The 19,928-nt window shown below is 45.7% G+C and overlaps 1 protein-coding gene across 1 annotated transcript in view; it reads right to left on the bottom strand.

The window, feature by feature from the left end:
• LOC124022295 (nephronectin-like) overlaps positions 1 to 19,928 on the bottom strand; it is a 75,589-nt gene that overhangs the window by 13,070 nt on the left and 42,591 nt on the right. The window contains 7 exon segments of the mRNA XM_046337217.1: positions 3,555 to 4,058; positions 5,566 to 5,583; positions 5,586 to 5,687; positions 6,608 to 6,724; positions 6,727 to 6,741; positions 9,332 to 9,451; positions 11,896 to 12,015. Of these exon segments, the coding sequence (XP_046193173.1) occupies positions 3,555 to 4,058; positions 5,566 to 5,583; positions 5,586 to 5,687; positions 6,608 to 6,724; positions 6,727 to 6,741; positions 9,332 to 9,451; positions 11,896 to 12,015 (996 nt within the window).

Below are 19,928 nucleotides of genomic sequence, written 5' to 3'. Positions count from 1 at the left end.
CGTGCTGACTTCAGGAATATCCAGAGCTGTTGCCAGAGAATTGAATGTTAATTTCTCTACCATAAGCCGTCTCCAACGTTGTTTTGGAGAATTTGGCAGGCCATCCAACCTGCCTCACAACCGCAGACCACATGTAACCGCACCAGCCAAGGACCTCCACATCCGGCTTCTTCACCTGCAGGATCATCTGAGACCAGCCATCCAGAAAGCTGATGAAACTTATGAGTATTTGTCTGTAATAATCCCTTTTGTGGGGGAAAACATTCTGATTGGCTGGGCCTATGCCCTCCTAGGCCCACCCATGGCTGCACCCCTGCCCAGGCATGTGAAATCCATAGAATAGGACCTAATGAATGTATTTCAATTGACTGCTTTTCTGTAACTCAGTCAAATAGTTGAAATTGTTGCATGCTGCGTTGATATATTTTTTTCAGTATACAACTTGAACCCAGGTCTGCCCTACTGAAGTCCATGGCAGTTGGACACTATACTGTACCGTGCCACTTTACACTGCGAGAAACAAAGGGCTAAGTATTTCTTCAGGGAATCAATCTCCCTCGGCCAGCAGCTGCACTCCCACGCTTAATAAATCTGATTTACTCCACTATGTTAGCCGTCCTTGTCGCTAGCGCTCCTCTTGACCCTGTCTTGTTTAATTCTGTGGCAAATATTTGGGCAGTCGCTGGGGCTAAAAGCTCAAGAGGGGATTTTCACATACTCTGCTAACCAAGCCAAGCACAGGCTTTTTCAATGCACAACTTTCTCTTTTTCAATGTGTCTTAAAGGGGTCATTGTCTGGATTTGTACCCAATTCATAATTGTTTTCTTACCTCCAGAGAAGTTAAGTGTTTGTATTGGAATTGAAATCAAAGCTTTATGGACACCGTGTGTAGTAAACAATGGGATGTGAGTATGGACGTGTGACAAACTAATTTGGGAAAACACTTCTCTTCCAAAATCGTACTTATATTGCAACAATATCACTCCAGAATATCTGTGTTTACTCTCTTGAGGTAATAAATAAATAAAGATTGGGATAAAAACCTGGAGATCGATCCCTTTAAAGAGGAATTTGATTAGCCGATGGTGGCACATTTCTGAAATGTTTGTGTGGGTAAGAAGACAGAGTTTGGGGTACTTCTTTGCTGCGACCACATCAAGGAATGAATGGAAGGGAGGAAGCATCTTCAAGAGGAAGATCCCTTTACCTTAATGACTGGCATCAGCTCCACCTTGACGGATCAGCACAGCCTCAACGAGACAATCACAGGGCAATCTACAGAGTCCCAATTATGAGCTAAAAGTACGAAAATGTTTCTTTTACTTTACAAAACGTTTTACTTCATTTACTTTACATTTTACTTTACAAAACGTTTTACTTCATTTACTTTACAAAACGTTTTACTTCATTTACTTTACAAAACGTTTTACTTCATTTACTTTACAAAACGTTTTACTTCATTTACTTTACAAAACGTTTTACTTCATTTACTTTACTAAACGTTTTACTTCAACTTTACTAAACGTTTTACTTCATTTACTTTACTAAACGTTTTACTTCATTTACTTTACTAAAAGTAAACAAAAACAAGCTGATGCTTCCAAGTTCTGAACCACTTAAAAAAATATATATATTTACCTTTATTTAACTAGGCAAGTCACAATGACGGCCCATCCCGGCCAAACCCGACGACGCTGGGCCAATTGTGCACTGCCCTATGGGACTCCCAATCACGGCCTGTTGTGATAAAGCCTGGAATCGAACCAGCGTCTGTCGTGATACCTCTAGCACTGAGATGCAGTGCCTTAGACTGCTGACCACTCGAGAGCCCAAGTCTAATTCAAGCTTCTGCAAAGGACAACAGAAATCTGACAACAGTGTCGTCCTTATGCTTTGACGTTCATTCTTCCTCTTGAATCACAAATCCAATGAAAATATTCTATTGATGTGACCGGGGCATCGTCCTTTCCTCTCCCTCTCATCTCATTCAAGCAAGGCATTTCAAAGACCTTCTCCGAGGCTATTCAGCTGAGTGTACGACGTCTTCCTGCAAATAACGCAACCTGATGTGAATGTAATCTACCCGCTCGTTTTTTACATTTTATAATTATGTGAGGCCATCTGGCTAGGTCAGTGGGATACACAATCTAACTCACCTCCCAGCATGCACCATGGCTGCTGCAGCGCCACCCTTTCATCCTCACAGCCTATTGATGTCAGAGGGCCTTGGCGATGGCTTTTAATCGACAGCGTTCAAATGGGCACTGGGATTTCCAGGTGTTCTGTAATCCAGTATTATATTAGCCTGATTACAGATCTGTTTGTGCTGTCTTTCCAGAACAATATAACGTCACACTGATCATTGGAGCTGGTAAGACAGATCTGGCAACAGGCTAGTGTGTTATAGTGCAGGCTAACTGTGTAAGGTCAAGTCTGGACCAATGAGAATAAAGGTGTGAGACTAGTACCAAGTCTGCATTTTTTTGCAACTAGGTGAATTATTGTCAATAACTGCATAGCAAGTGGTATAATCATATTAAGGTGAGCCTGTGCTATGACCTTGAATGTTCCCCCAAAAGCCATGAGCCAGTATGGCTCCCATGAGCCGGTATGGACCATCTTGAGTTCTCTACCAGCCCTTAACTGTGTGATAATAATGTTTCTCTAGCCTCTATCACCCCCCCCCGTACTGGCCTAGATAGATAGTAGAATATACTGTGGCAAAAGACTGACAATCACCCTCAGTTCAATGGCATTCAGATGTTCTCCAGTTTCTGTGGAAACGGGTTAAGATAATAATACACACTTGATTTACTCTGGACCGCTTCACAACTGATTTGTTGACAGAAAGACAAAGTGTTTTCATTCTGTCATTGGGAATGGTTGGATGGACATATTTCACAATCATGCCTGATATATTACGAACCAGATGAAAGAAATATGCATAAGCAAATGGTCACATCCAGTTGGCAGAAACGTACCAAGCATCTTATCAAGATAAATTGACCGCATATGGGACTCACCACCTGGATTCGGTCTTATGTAACAAAATTTGAAATGTTTTTTTTTACATTAGATGAAAGTAGAGACTCAGAACTAGACAATGGAATATCATACACTGCAGGAGGAACAATGGGAAAGTCATTCTGCTTTGAAAGTTGATCAACTTGTATACTCAATTTTGACAATATCGCCTCGAAATGTTTTGCTATCTAGTGAAGAGCTTTTCTTTGACTCCACCCATTCAGCATTGTTCACACCCTCTTAAGCTTAAGCCCCACCCATCTGGTTTCGCTGTCGGAGTGCACACTTGACTCTCCGGCCGATGAATATTATTTATCTTTTTAACCAAATCTGCTGAAAAGTAGCTGAGGTGGACATACAGAAGTTTATGGATGCCCCCCCCCCCCCCCACACACACACACACACACACACACACACACACACACACACACACACACACACACACACACACACACACACACACACACACACACACACACTATGCATAACAGTCAATGTAAACCTCAAGCAAGACAAAAACCAAACTTACTGTGGACGTCACCTCTCTGTTTGGTGACCTCCTTCTCGATGGTGTTGTCCACTGGGGTGACCGGCTCGGGCTGTTTTGGGGGAGGCGGGCGGCGTGTTGGCACGTAGGGTGGGGTCCTGCGGGTGGGGGGCGGTGGAGAGGTGATGGCGGGACGCCGTGGGGGCACATAGGGCTTACGGGTGACTACAGGGGGTCTCCTGGTGGGTATGATTGGTGGTCTCGTGGGGACCACTGGCTTACGAGGGGCGGGGGGCATCGTCCTTGGAGGAGGTGGGGGAGGTGGTAGTGTGGTTGTAGAAGGTGCTCTAGTAGTAGTTGTAGTAGTAGTGGTCGTGGTCGTTGGTTTGGGAGTGGTTGTGGTTCTTTTGGGGGCGGTGGGGGCGACTCTCTTGGCGGTCATGGGCGGTCGGATCGTGGTGGTGGTCCTCTTGTGGTCCGAGTCAGGGATAATGTTGTGGTGGTTCGGGGGGAACCTGGGGGGATCGATGACCACCTTGGGAATGGCTGGAAGGGAAAAGAACATAAAACAACATTAAAATGTTTTAAAATGTTTTGCAATGGAAACAAATGTGCGGTTCTAATTGGAGGTGTCCAGATAGTCCCTCCCTGTTTCAGTGTATTTTCTTCTTCAGTTTGGTGCTTAATGAACACGACCCTGACTTCTTTGTTGTTAATGAGGCATAAAGAAGGGGTGACTGCAGTGACCAACTGACCCTTGGAAAGAAAGGCCAGCTCTTTCATCTGCAATGACTTTACCTGGGTAAACAAGCAACCAGCTTTATCTCTGTATCCATAAAGCATACTCCCCCTCATTGAGGGACTATAAATATTTTATCTTTGAAACCAAATCACCCCCTTATATCAAGACTAATTTTCTAACATTCATTTCCACTTTATCCCCTGATAGAGCAGTCATAGTTCTCAGCCCTGAGCTAGCCAGACAGACAGCCAGCCAGACAGCCAGCCAGACAGCCAGCTTGCTGGTATTCATGTGTGGAGTGATACCAACCACACCTAGAAAAATCCCTGTACTCAGGATCACCCCCAAAGCCTCTGATGTCATGAAGGAGAGACGCGAGACCCATCTATTGTTTGTCCTCACATTCCACAGGTCGGACGGCAGAATAGAAAAGGCATTTAGGGACGACTTGAGGAAAAAGGGCTCCACGATTGAGGACTGAAGGGGGGTGAGGGCAGGGGTGTGGGGCTTCTCAAAGAGAGTCTCGGCTCAAGCTTTCTCGGGTTACGGAGGGGCTTTGATACAGCATGTGACACACAAATAGGATATCGCAAATCAACTCCCTCCCCCTTGAGCCACTTCTGTATCACACCGGTATGGCGACAGATTGTTTCAAATACCAGTGTCGGGATTCTGCTAGTGCTCTAGGCGGGCGGAGGGGTTCTGTGTGCTGCTAGCTACACTGGCAGCATCCCAAACGGCACCCGTTTCCCTATAAAGTGCACTACTTTTGACCAGGGCGTATAGCATTCTGGTCAAAAATGGTTTACTATATAGGGAATAGGGTGCTATTTGAGATGCCGACACTGACTGGCGTACAGTGGTTCAGTCAAAATATTCAACTACTGGGGATATATCATGATAATAGATGACTTTTATTTTTGCCATTGAGGCGCTGTGCGAACAGCAACAACAAAGACAGAAGAGACACACAGGCGTCTGAGTGGTCTATCACATTAGAGGAAGGAGACACTAGCCGGAGGAAGAAGAAAAAGAAAGAGACATCTGACGTCTGGAAAACGTTTGACTGTCTTTAAAGATAAAGATGGCCGTACTAGACGATAAGGGGCGGGGTTATCTCACTCATGAGTGACAGCCATTACGAAGACAAGAATTTCAGCCCCTTGCTCTTAGGTTGCAGACTACTTTTCCTACCCCGTAATCTGGTCCACCCTCCAGCCTTCAAAAAACACTACCAAAGAAAATAAAAAAAGGGGGCCCTGTCCCCTTAAAAAGAGAGGGGCCGCGGGGCCATTCAGTGACCTAGCTTACGTTTGCAGTCATGGCCCATCCCCTGTAGCCGTCTTTGCACTTGCACTTGTAGGAACCAGGCGTGTTATAGCAGGTGGCGAAACTGCTGCATTGGTTTTGGCCTGAGGAGCACTCATCCACATCTGAAAGACAGGAGAACCACATAGCTGAGTAGGAGGGAGGGAGGGGAGAGACAAATACAGAAAGAAAGAAGGAAAGACAGACAGACAGACAGACAGACAGACAGACAGACAGACAGACAGACAGACAGACAGACAGACAGACAGACAGACAGACAGACAGACAGACAGACAGACAGACAGACAGACAGACAGACAGACAGACAGACAGACAGAGCTCTTGCACAGCACATAAACACAGTGAAAGGCAGCAGAAGTACAGCATGCTAATTGGTCAAGGTTAATTTCCCCTTCACTCAGAGAGGGAGTTAGGCGTTTACGTCAACGTCTCCTTTTATTAGGGGAAGTGCTATTTATTAGAGTGAAGAGAGAGAATCAGTACACTGAATACTTTACGAAGAATGCTTGTTGGTTCATTAAAACCCATTCAGATAATACGTTATGAGGAGTTTAGTGAACACTGCACAACTGACAGTGTTGAACTTTTGATTGTTGACACATCTCAAAGGCGTGAGAACAGAGGAGGCGTCATTCCAATAGACTTACTGAATGTTTACTGAATGATTCTCTGTTCAAGATTAAAGAGTGAATGTGATTTGTTCAGAGAAGATACAGTAAATACTTAGAGCTTTGACAGGATTTCTTAAGGTTATGCCGTTTTCCTTTCTTTCTTTCTTTCTTTCTTTCTTTCTTTCTTTCTTTCTTTCTTTCTTTCTTTCTTTCTTTCTTTCTTTCTTTCCGCTTCCTCGTTTTCTCTCTCTCCCCTCCTCTCTTTTCTTCTTATCTCTCTCTTAAAATTATTAATTTAAAAACAACACCTGCGCTCCAGACGCAAAACATCTCAACAAGCCTGCCCGTTTTGACCTTTTGACCCTTAAACCCCAGGTAAGACGTGTGGAAGCCTGGATGACCTCATTACGTACCTACACACTGGTACTTCCCGTTGATGTATTGCAGGTCGAAGCCCTCGTGACACTTGCAGATGTAACTCCCGAATGTGTTGACGCACTTACGGAACCGGGGACACGTGGCCACGCCGTCGCACACTCATCCACGTCTGAAAGTAAGAACATTACAGGTGAAGCTACAGTTCATAGTTGAGTCTTTATTAATACTTAGAAGGAGAGGCATTAATGCTAAGAAGGAAGGGCTGTACAATATCATGGCTCTGATTCAATACATGTAATAAATACCAACGTTTAATCAGCTTGCCCACCTTCATCAGGGTTTCCATTCTTTATTAATAAACATATAGTTTCACCTCTACCAAAGCCGTATATATCCATGTAAATCAATGGAAATACATGTCTCTTTGTGTTTGCTTAGGTTGGCTAGCAACACATCAACGCAAATAGGTATTACATGAATACATATATAACTATAGCCTACAGGTTCATCTGCATCTTTCAAAATAACAGCATTTCCTCTCTTTCACAGGTCTTTTCTCTCCTTATTTCTTCTTTTCTCTCCTTTGGGTTTATTCAAACACAAATTAAAGCCGATTATGTATTAAATCCTATGATCAGAACAATACACACCATGGTGGTGAAGGTTTTAACAGCTTACTCCGTCAGGGTAGACTCAAACCACCTCTGTAGTTACATGGGCAGGAATACATTGAATGGACTAAAGGACTGAGTCTTTTTCACTTAAAACCCTGAGTTAATGTGCTGTAAAATGTTGCATGAGGGAAACAACTCTGACAGTTACGCCAACTTGAAACTTACCGAGTGTTATAGAGAGTCTAAGAGAAAGATGGATGCATTCTATAGGGTCGCCTACAACAGGACAACATATGTACAAGGTTTCCAATCAATCACTGCTTTTCTGTCCGAAAACCTACCCATGAAAAGAACTGCTTGCCTAGAAAGAACAGTGCTGTTTCATTCAATCACTTCATATTTAGTGTTTATCGGCTTCTATTCAGTTCTGCATAGCTGTTTTTTTCTGCCGACAAACCCTTTGATTAATTGGGCATTTTTATGAGAGGGATAAATGAAATATGAAGCTGTCTAGTTTCTGGAACAATCCAAAAATCCCAGGAGTTCATCATTAATCAGCACTCATTAATCCCAGGATGACTCGTTAATCATAGCGTATTGTCCTCAACATGTTTCTCGCCTCTCAATCTCCATCGCCTGTCAATAAAGGTCTAGTCCACGTCAAAAGATTACAGCATTTCAGATTTATTTACCCATTTTTTGAGGGATTTGACATGGACTTGCCATGGGCCTCTTCACTTGCCATAGGAACAACACAAAATAACAACAAGACTACTAGACATATTTTATTTAACCAGGCAAGTCAGTTAAGAACAAATTCTTATTTTCAATGACGGCCTAGGAACAGTGGGTTAACTGCCTTGTTCAGGGGCAGAACGACAGGTTTGTACCTTGTCAGCTCGGGGATTTGAACTTGATACAGTTCGGTTACTAGTCCAACGCTCTAACCACTAGGCTACGCTGCCACCCCATATAACTCATCCAAATCATCCTACCCTGGAACAGCTATCAACTCTCTCTGGTATAAGAATATTTTGAAGATAAATTCACCATGCAGAGTTTGAGAGGACGATCTCACCCTGATTTGCGTTGGAGTTTGTGTTATTGAAGAATAACATAAATTGCTAACACTGGTAACCCTTGACCATAGTATTGATTTAAAGCAGACACCCTCTTCCATTAAAAAAACCCTCTTCTTTCTGAAAAGCGTTGAAGGGGTCTCCTCAAATATTTCCAGAGCCATTGTAACACCTTTGGACTAGAAACCTCTCTCTCCTTCCACAACAATGATTGATGTGCCTCTGTTTTAAAGCCACACCCCCTCTGCCTCCCCTCAGTCTCGAAACTGCGACTAGAGTGCATCGCCTTAAGGCTCAGCCAAGCCAATCGACAGAGCTTGTATTTAAGCTGAGCCAATAGACAGAGCCTGCATTAAGACGTGACACGGATTAACTGCCTCAATTTGTCCACCTGAGATTTACTCAGCTGAGTGGTGGCATGTAAGAGAGAGAGAGAGATCCCTGGTCATTTTTCTCCCAGTGAACTTCAGTCAGTGCATTCACCTTCATTAAAAAAGGCCATTATGCAGTCTCCACGTAGTAAAAATGTAATTAGTAGCTCAGAGAGAGAGAGAGAGAGAGAGAGAGAGAGAGAGAGAGAGAGAGAGAGAGAGAGAGAGAGAGACAGAGAGACAGAGAGACAGAGAGACAGAGAGAGAGAGGGAATCACCATTGAGGTTGTCAAGGACATTCAGAATGCCACCGGGCCAGCAGAAAGTGAAGAAGACTGTTTGAGAATAGCAGGAAGGTTCTTCTCCCTGCTGCTGTCTTCCCCATTCAAGGGCTTATTTGATATTCTAACTTGTGTTTTCATTGCTTCCAAAGGTATTTTGTCGAGCTCTGTGGCAATCAAATTTCATTTGATCATCTCTTCAGCAAATTCAAAGGCTGACAAGACTGAAAGAAACTCACCCGTCTCACGTTTTTCTATTACAAGAAAAGAAGTAACGCTTCTTCTGGCGTTGAATAATTGAATAAGGCTCACACATCTTGATGTGTGTGTGTGTGTGTGTGTGTGGGGATGTGCGCGTGTGTGTGCGCTTATGTGCGTGCGTGCTGATATATTTAACACTAGAACAGAACATACCCACACAGGTTCTTCCGTCCGGCGCCAGCTGAAGCCCTGGCGACGGGCACTGACAGCGCACCTCTCCCTTCAGCACCTCACAGCCATACTGGCAGTTGGCCATACCACAGGTACGGGTATCTGGAGGGGATACAGCAGCAGGTTATAGCTAGCTCTCTCTCTCTCACACATGCACACACACAAAACATTAAGGACACACACACACAAACATTAAGAGGACATACACCACAGATCACACACACAAGCGGGTGCGTGGACACAGGAAGACTCACAGTGAGGATTAATTGCAGTAATATACTCTGGATCACAACCTAGGTAGAGTGGAATATTGGCACTCACAAAATACCCTCCCTTCACCCTCCCTTCACTTCACTTTCAACCCTTTCTCACCCTCTCTTCTCTCGCCCTCCTGTTTGTCCTGAACACACCACTCTGTAGTTCCATTCTCATTGGTCGTTCAGGAGTTCAAGCTGCTCTCCAAAATAACATAAAATCATTTATTTGTGTGGATCCCCCCCCCCCCTCCTCCCACTTCTCTTCCACAACATTTCCAAAAAAGGACATGAAAGTTGCTACGTTTGTTGCTGCAGCAGGTACTCTGGAATAGACTGTAGGAGAAAGGAGGAGGAAGGAGAGGAGGGACGCAGGCCAGGCTGATAAAACGTTAGAGTAGCCTGTTGATCAAAGACGAGGAGGAGGAAGAGGAGAAAGAGAGAGGAAGATCAACAAATACTTGAGGTGCCCTAAAAAAAATACATAGCTCCCAACTGTGTGGACAAAACATTATAAACACCTGCTCTTTCCATGACCAGGTGAAAGCTATGATCCCTTATCGATGTCACTTGTTAAATCCACTTCAAAAAGTGTAGATGATGGGGAGGAGAAAGGTTCAAGAAGTATTTTTAAAGCTTTTAACAGTTTCCCGTGTGTATCAAGAATTGCCCGCAACCCAAAAGCCATCCAGCCAACTTGACACTCCTGTGGGAAGCATTAGAGTCCACATGGGCCAGCATCCTTGAGGAATCCTTTGGACACTTTGCAGAGTCCACATGGGCCAGCATCCTTGAGGAATCCTTTGGACACTTTGCAGAGTCCACATGGGCCAGCATCCTTGAGGAATCCTTTGGACACTTTGCAGAGTCCAAATGGGCCAGCATCCTTGAGGAATCCTTTGGACACTTTGCAGAGTCCACATGGGCCAGCATCCTTGAGGAATCCTTTGGACACTTTGCAGAGTCCACCTGGGCCAGCATCCTTGAGGAATCCTTTGGACACTTTGCAGAGTCCACATGGGCCAGCATCCTTGAGGAATCCTTTGGACACTTTGCAGAGTCCACATGGGCCAGCATCCTTGAGGAATCCTTTGGACACTTTGCAGAGTCCACCTGGGCCAGCATCCTTGAGGAATCCTTTGGACACTTTGCAGAGTCCACCTGGGCCAGCATCCTTGAGGAATCCTTTGGACACTTTGCAGAGTCCACATGGGCCAGCATCCTTGAGGAATCCTTTGGACACTTTGCAGAGTCCACATGGGCCAGCAACCTTGAGGAATCCTTTGGACACTTTGCAGAGTCCACATGGGCCAGCATCCTTGAGGAATCCTTTGGACACGTTGCAGAGTCCACGCCTCGAGGAATCGAGGATGTTCTGATGGCAACGCAATTTGGAACATGTACTTAGTGTTTTGTACACTCGACATATGTAGATAGAACACACATTCTGATGTTATACCTCCACGGGTGTCTTGTGGTTGTTGTTCCTGATGGGTAAAAGTAGTAAATAATTCTGCCGCCGCCAGAATCAAATCAGAAAAGCAAAACAACCTTACCGCTCAAAGAGGGGCCTCCACATTCAAGTCGGGGCGATGTCATTACTGCTGTCATCAAAGGAACACTCAAGTGAGCACTTTCACACTTTTATAAGGTTCTCGATAAGATCGTGTGGTTGCAAAAGGTGCAAGGAAAGGAGAAATAAAAATATCAGCGGTTACTGGAGTGCAAAGCACAGACACTATTCCCTCTACAGGAGGAGTCAGAATACCTTTAGGGCTAAGCAATAACAGTCCCATTTTATATACAAAGGTTAAAGTCCACTTCTACTTCATATTTGACTGGGTGTGCGTCCCAAACGGCACTCTATTCTTTATACAGTGCACTACTTTTGACCAGGGCCTATAGTCATTTAGGATGCATACTGGGGTTGGCTCCCAGAGCCTGCCTGTAGCGGTAACGGTGAGTGGATAGAATGGGATGTTGACTTTTTTTCCCTGAACATTTTATCATAGCAGGAGAGACCGTAGTGTGGTCAAAGGTCTAATCGTGGATGTGAAAATGGACTTCATAATTGGAGAGAGAGCACAGTACTCTAATGGCTTTAAAGAGTGAATACATTTGAGGTGAGGGAGAGGAAGCGAGAAAGAGAGAGTGAGAGAGACAGAGAGGAAAAAATGAAGAGACAACAGACTGACAGACAGAGAAATACAAACAGAGTCAACGAAGAGAAGAGGGACAGACCGTCACACTGTTCACTCCACACAGACCCACGTCATGTGACATTCCACTCACTTCCACATGTCCCGTCAGGCATCAGCATATAGCCATTGAGGCAGTAGCACTTGTAGCTGCCGTATGTGTTCATGCACCTGTGTTTGCACGGCCGGGGCTTCAGACCACACTCGTTCAGGTCTGGAGGGAGAGAAAGAGAGGAATCAGAAGGAGGTAGCGTGGGGGACGGAGAGGAAGGAGAAAAGGAGGGAGGAGAATGGGAGGGAGGAGAAAGGGAGGAATCAGAAGGAGGTAGCGTGGGGGACGGAGGAGAATGGGAGGGAGGAGAATGGGAGGGAGGAGAATGGGAGGAATCAGAAGGAGGTAGCGTGGGGGATGGAGAGGAAGGAGAAGGGGAGGAAGGAGAATGGGAGGAAGGAGAATGGGAGGAATGAGAAGGAGGTAGCGTGGGGGATGGAGAGGAAGGAGAAAGGGAGGGAGGAGAATGGGAGGGAGGAGAATGGGAGGAATCAGAAGGAGGTAACGTGGGGGACGGAGAGGAAGGAGAAAGGGAGGGAGGAGAATGGGAGGGAGGAGAATGGGAGGAATCAGAAGGAGGTAGCGTGGGGGACAGAGAGGAAGGAGAAAGAGAGGAAAAGCGGGAGTTAGGCTTCTTCAGCCCACACTTATTTTGTGTCTGGAGGTAGGGAGCGAGAAAGAGAGGGAGGAGAGAGAGCGAGAGAGAGGGAGATGAGGTAATGAGAGAGAGAGAGAGAGAGAGAGAGAGAGAGAGAGAGAGAGAGAGAGAGAGAGAGAGAGAGAGAGAGAGAGAGAGAGAGAGAGAGAGAGAGAGAGAGAGAGAGAGAGAGAGAGAGAGAGAGAGAGAGAGAGAGATCAAAGGGCATAGTGTCAATCTGGGTCAAGACCAGCACATCATTTGTATGGAGTATATGGGAGGGAGTGGGGTGTGGAGGGTGGGGGCCAGTCTCAGGTAAGTGCCTAAAGGAAGTGAAGTGTTTCCATGTTCAGACAAGCCCGGCCGCTACCTTCCTCCTCTTTTCACAGGGAGACACAGTTAACAGCTGTTCCAACTGACCAAGCTGCTTATTACATGCTGCAAATGGTAAAAACAAATCGCTTCCTCGTGCATAACCTTTTAAAGTTCATACCGATGGTGACATTACTGTTGTGTATCGCCTTGACAACTCCATCGCTGATTTCTTTTTGTGACCGTAAATGTCTGGAACTCTCATTATCTTTACATTGGTCTGAAACACAGACACTAACTCAAGTCATTATCTTTACATTGGTCTGAAACACACAGACACTAACTCAAGTCATTATCTTTACATTGGTCTGAAACACAGACACTAACTCAAGTCATTATCTTTACATTGGTCTGAAACACACAGACACTAACTCAAGTCATTATCTTTACATTGGTCTGAAACACAGACACTAACTCAAGTCATTATCTTTACATTGGTCTGAAACACTGACACCAACAGTGGGGTTGAGTAAGTGTTTCATAAGAGTACTGATTTCCACGGTTGAAAAATTATACAATTCAAGGGGTTACATTTTTTGTTAATGTACTGCACCGGGAGTGGACACCTTTTGAAGTGTGCTTGGAAGTAGGGTCCCTTGGGAGAACAGGGACCACCAGGAGTGCTAAAAAGGATACTTCAGGATTTTGGCAATGAGGCCCTTTATCTACTTTCCCAGAGTCAGGTGAACTACTGGCATGCTAGCAGATACCCAGAGACTTCTAGTCAGTCATTGGGCTGGGGAAGTTAGCATGGGCTCGCGAAGCTCCCTCTAACTTCCTTCATGCTGGACACAGAGAAATAAACATAGTATCCAAGTGTTCATGTTCATCTGGGGAAATAGATACAATGCATCATTCCCCAAATCCAGAAGTGTCCCTTTAAGTGTGTGTGTGCGTAAGGAGGGGAGTGACACACATTTACGCACACACACTCACACACACACCCCCACACCGTCCCAACAACATTAGAACAACATCTATCTAAGTTACACCACCCCCTTCCATGTCTAATTGAGGCATGCCATGTCAATAGATCTCCATCTCAGCTGTACATGATGGCCGGGTGTTTTAAAGCCTGGCCCACTTCAGAGTAAAACCATGCGCGGCGCCATCTTTAGCTCTGGGGCAACGCGCGGAATGGGAATGCATTCTTTGGGTGCTTTGGCCACTGGCATGCCCGTCTGTATCGGACAGATGCTACAGATTTAAATAGATGAATGGGACGAGGAGCTGAGTGTACCTCGGTCATGTACCTTGGTCGTATACAACGGTATTAATGCTAGCCCGCTTTGGCCATGTCAGCACCGTGATTGGAGGAAGGGTAAAAACAGTCTGTTTAAATCCTCCACTGTGCCATTGGGCTTAAGTCAATTTCCAATACAGTAAATGTTAAGGGATGACTGATAGTCTTACAGAACGGGTTGGGGACGGATTAGAATAGAGCACTGTGGCGTACTAGTTTTGACTTCCAATTGTCCAATAGCACTAATTCACACAAAACAACTAAGAGAAGCTTCTCTATAGGTTTCTAAGAGAAGCTTCTCTATAGGTTTCTAAGAGTAGCTTCTCTATAGGTTTCTAAGAGTAGCTTCTCTATAGGTTTCTAAGAGTAGCTTCTCTATAGGTTTCTAAGAGTAGCTTCTCTATTGGTTTCTAAGAGTAGTTTCTCTATAGGTTTCTAAGATAAGCTACTCTATTGGTTTCTAAGAGAAGCTTCTATATTGGTTTCTAAGAGAAGCTTCTCTATTGGTTTCTAAGAGAAGCTTCTCTATTGGTTTCTAAGAGAAGCTTCTCTATTGATAAGTTTCTAAGAGAAGCTTCTCTATTGGTTTCTAAGAGTAGCTTCTCTATTGGTGTCAGTGCAAGATTTTAGTAAATAAAACACATTCATAAGTAGTTTTTATTGTACTAAATGCTGAATAATTTGTCATGTTTTGTCTTATATTGTCTTGTCATTTTGCTTTTCCTTCTGTTCGTTTTCCCCTGCTGGTCTTTTTTAGGTTCGTTCACCTTTTACACCTGTTGTTTTGGGTCATCCCTGGCTAGTATGTCATAATCCTTCTATTAATTGGTCTAGTAATTCTATCCTATCCTGGAACGTTTCTTGTCATGTGAAGTGTTTAATGTCTGCCATCCCTCCCATTTCTTCTGTCCCCACTTCTCAGGAGGAACCTGGCGATTTGACAGGAGTGCCGGAGGAATATCATGATCTGCGCACGGTCTTCAGTCGGTCCCGAGCCAACTCCCTTCCTCCTCACCGGTCGTATGATTGTAGTATTGATCTCCTTCCGGGGACCACTCCTCCTCGGGGTAGACTATACTCTCTGTCGGCTCCCGAACGTAAGGCTCTCGAGGATTATTTGTCTGTGTCTCTTGACGCCGGTACCATAGTGCCTTCTTCCTCTCCGGCCGGGGCGGGGTTTTTTTTTGTTAAGAAAAAGGACGGTACTCTGCGCCCCTGCGTGGATTATCGAGGGCTGAATGACATAACGGTTAAGAATCGTTATCCGCTTCCCCTTATGTCATCAGCCTTCGAGATTCTGCAGGGAGCCAGGTGCTTTACTAAGTTGGACCTTCGTAACGCTTACCATCTCGTGCGCATCAGAGAGGGGGACGAGTGGAAAACGGCGTTTAACACTCCGTTAGGGCATTTTGAGTACCGGGTTCTGCCGTTTGGTCTCGCCAATGCGCCAGCTGTTTTTCAGGCATTAGTTAATGATGTTCTGAGAGACATGCTGAACATCTTTGTTTTTGTCTACCTTGACGATATCCTGATTTTTTCACCATCACTCGAGATTCATGTTCAGCACGTTCGACGTGTTCTCCAGCGCCTTTTAGAGAATTGTCTCTACGTGAAGGCTGAGAAGTGCTCTTTTCATGTCTCCTCCGTTACTTTTCTCGGTTCCGTTATTTCCGCTGAAGGCATTCAGATGGATTCCGCTAAGGTCCAAGCTGTCAGTGAGTGGCCCGTTCCAAGGTCACGTGTCGAGTTGCAGCGCTTTCTAGGTTTCGCTAATTTCTATCGGCGTTTCATTCGTAATTTCGGTCAAGTTGCTGCCCCTCTCACAGCTCTTACTTCTGTCAAGACGTGTTTTAAGTGGTCCGGTTCCGCCCAGGGAGCTTTTGATCTTCTAAAAGAACGTTTTACGTCCGCTCCTATCCTCGTTACTCCTGACGTCACTAGACAATTCATTGTCGAGGTTGACGCTTCAGAGGTAGGCGTGGGAGCCATTCTATCCCAGCGCTTCCAGTCTGACGATAAGGTTCATCCTTGCGCTTATTTTTCTCATCGCCTGTCGCCATCTGAACGCAACTATGATGTGGGTAACCGCGAACTGCTCGCCATCCGCTTAGCCCTAGGCGAATGGCGACAGTGGTTGGAGGGGGCGACCGTTCCTTTTGTCGTTTGGACAGACCATAAGAACCTTGAGTACATCCGTTCTGCCAAACGACTTAATGCTCGTCAAGCTCGTTGGGCGTTATTTTTCGCTCGTTTCGAGTTTGTGATTTCTTACCGTCCGGGTAGCAAGAACACCAAGCCTGATGCCTTATCCCGTCTTTTTAGTTCTTCTGTGGCTTCTACTGATCCCGAGGGGATTCTTCCTTATGGGCGTGTTGTCGGGTTGACAGTCTGGGGAATTGAAAGACAGGTTAAGCAAGCACTCACGCACACTGCGTCGCCGCGCGCTTGTCCTAGTAACCTTCTTTTCGTTCCTGTTTCCACTCGTCTGGCTGTTCTTCAGTGGGCTCACTCTGCCAAGTTAGCTGGTCATCCCGGTGTTCGAGGCACTCTTGCTTCTATTCGCCAGCGCTTTTGGTGGCCGACTCAGGAGCGTGACACGCGCCGTTTCGTGGCTGCTTGTTCGGACTGCGCGCAGACTAAGTCAGGTAACTCTCCTCCTGCCGGTCGTCTCAGACCGCTCCCCATTCCTTCTCGACCATGGTCTCACATCGCCCTAGACTTCATTACCGGTCTGCCTTTGTCTGCGGGGAAGACTGTGATTCTTACGGTTGTCGATAGGTTCTCTAAGGCGGCACATTTCATTCCTCTCGCTAAACTTCCTTCCGCTAAGGAGACGGCACAAATCATCATCGAGAATGTGTTCAGAATTCATGGCCTCCCGTTAGACGCCGTTTCAGACAGAGGTCCGCAATTCACGTCACAGTTTTGGAGGGAGTTCTGTCGTTTGATTGGTGCGTCCGTCAGTCTCTCTTCCGGGTTTCATCCCCAGTCTAACGGTCAAGCAGAGAGGGCCAATCAGACGATTGGTCGCATACTACGCAGCCTTTCTTTCAGAAACCCTGCGTCTTGGGCAGAACAGCTCCCCTGGGCAGAATACGCTCACAACTCGCTTCCTTCGTCTGCTACCGGGTTATCTCCGTTTCAGAGTAGTCTGGGTTACCAGCCTCCTCTGTTCTCATCCCAGCTTGCCGAGTCCAGTGTTCCCTCCGCTCAAGCGTTTGTCCAACGTTGTGAGCGCACCTGGAGGAGGGTGAGGTCTGCACTTTGCCGTTACAGGGCACAGACTGTGAGAGCCGCCAATAAACGTAGGATTAAGAGTCCTAGGTATTGTTGCGGCCAGAGAGTGTGGCTTTCCACTCGCAACCTTCCTCTTACGACAGCTTCTCGTAAGTTGACTCCGCGGTTCATTGGTCCGTTCCGTGTCTCCCAGGTCGTCAATCCTGTCGCTGTGCGACTGCTTCTTCCGCGACATCTTCGTCGCGTCCATCCTGTCTTCCATGTCTCCTGTGTCAAGCCCTTTCTTCGCACCCCCGTTCGTCTTCCCTCCCCCTCCCGTCCTTGTCGAGAGCGCACCTATTTACAAGGTACGTAGGATCATGGACATGCGTTCTCGGGGACGGGGTCACCAATACTTCGTGGATTGGGAGGGTTACGGTCCTGAGGAGAGGAGTTGGGTTCCGTCTCGGGACGTGCTGGACCGTTCACTGATTGATGATTTCCTCCGTTGCCGCCAGGATTCCTACTCGAGTGCGCCAGGAGGCGCTCGGTGAGTGGGGGGGTACTGTCATGTTTTGTCTTATATTGTCTTGTCATTTTGCTTTTCCTTCTGTTCGTTTTCCCCCTGCTGGTCTTTTTAGGTTCGTTCCCTTTTTTCTCTCTCCCTCCCTCTCTCTCTTCTCTCTATCGTTCCGTTCCTGCTCCCAGCTGTTCCTATTCCCCTAATCAATCATCTAATCTTTTCACACCTGTTCCGTATCTTGCCCTCTGATTAGAGTCCCTATTTCTCCCCTTGTCTTCCGTTTCTGTCCTGTCGGATCCTTGTATATTGTTCACCGTGCTGTGTCTTTGTATCGCCCTGTCGTGTCGTGTTTCCCTCAGATGCTGCGTGGTGAGCAGGTGTCTGAGTCTACTACGGTCAAGTGCCTTCCCGAGGCAACCTGCAGTTTGTTATCGAGTCTCCAGTCAGTTCTCGTGATTACGAGTGGAATTGTTTTTTATGCTTTATTTACCGCTCCGATTTGTCTAGGAGTATTGCTATTTCCTTAAACTGGATTAAAGACTCTGTTTTCGCCAAGTCGCTTTTGGGTCCTCATTCACCTGCATAACATAATTACTTTACTCCACAAGCAAATTAATATGTTACAGTTTTATATACAACATAGTGAATTATGAACAAATCTCTGTAAAATCTGTGTCTGTGTGTTTCATCTTCTACACTTGATACCCTTGAGTACTAAACGAGAAGAGATCTGGAGCTGTCACGACAAAGTCATCATATTAAATATCGACTCACACCAAGACATTCAACTAGAAATCGTTGACAGAATGAGACACTAAAGTGGCCATTTCAGCTCTGAGATTAATAATCCAGGCGCAATTACTTGGTCATTTGTATTATAAAAAGAAAGACTTTGTCTCTCCTTGTGGAGTAACTTTGGAGAGACAATCATAAGCACCTGTCGTTGTTCTTTATCATCAAACAGTGAATTCTTACGTAGAATGGAGTGATACGAAACAATGCCATTGAGATTTCCATTGGGCGATAACCACACTGGATATATTGGGTGCTTAATTAACACGTGTTATAAAAATCCTAATCCTTTTTATCATTAACTTCCAAGCGTAACTCAAATTTGTTTCAAGGTCAAAGAACAATTCCCAACACTTCAACACAGTCTTGTTAGCATCATTAGCACTGTCACTACTGACATACAGTGATTGTCGCTAACTATCATTAGCATCTCCTCAGCAACATGGCCAAACACACAAACATGACAAAATGCCCTCTCGACTAGCGACAACACCTCCAAGACATCTCACCCTGTCTGCTATTTTGGTCGACATCCCTGTTTTTTAATTGTCACCTTTCATTTGGCCACTACCCTCCCTGACAGTTCAGTATTCACGCACACACGCACACATATATACACACACACACACACAGAACCCTGGAGCTGGTATTTGTCAGCCATTTCTCCCACTGTCACTCCTGCTTTGTCTGCCGGAGCTCTGCCTTCATCATTAATAAGAGCTGCTGTGGAGAGAGACATGGGTAAAAGGCAAAGAAACATAAAAAACATTGTCCATTGATTGAGACTAGAGAGAGAGAGAGAGAGAGAGAGAGAGAGAGAGAGAGAGAGAGAGAGAGAGAGAGAGAGAGAGAGAGAGAGAGAGAGAGAGAGAGAGAGAGAGGTATTCGCTTGCCCAGCAGTGACAACTGAAAACAGCTTGAAAATGTATATGAAGAGGATGATGGGAAAGGAATGGGTCACGTTCTCAAACATCACAAGCGCCGAGCAGCAACTAGCGCAGCCAAATGACATACACAGCCTGGCTGAGTCTGCTCCCTGTTGGAAGATAGACAAGATAGAGGGAGACGGGAGGAGATAACGAACGAGAGACAGAGAGCAGATGAGAGAGGAGATAGTAGATAGGACTGACAGATAGGAGAGATAGAACCACCACTTGACAAGGTCTTGGGAGTCTATTGTATGTGTCTCTGGAGTTGAACCCTTCACTGAGATATTACTATTTACTGTCAATGAACTGTTGTGATGCATCGAGAGAGGGAGAAAAAGAGAGAGACATTTTATTTAACCAGGC

This window comes from Oncorhynchus gorbuscha, unplaced genomic scaffold (assembly GCF_021184085.1).
Source record: "Oncorhynchus gorbuscha isolate QuinsamMale2020 ecotype Even-year unplaced genomic scaffold, OgorEven_v1.0 Un_scaffold_1327, whole genome shotgun sequence".
Taxonomy (NCBI): Eukaryota; Metazoa; Chordata; class Actinopteri; order Salmoniformes; family Salmonidae; genus Oncorhynchus; species Oncorhynchus gorbuscha.
Note: the sequence above shows the minus strand (reverse complement) of the source record. Positions and strands in the feature narration are given on the sequence as shown.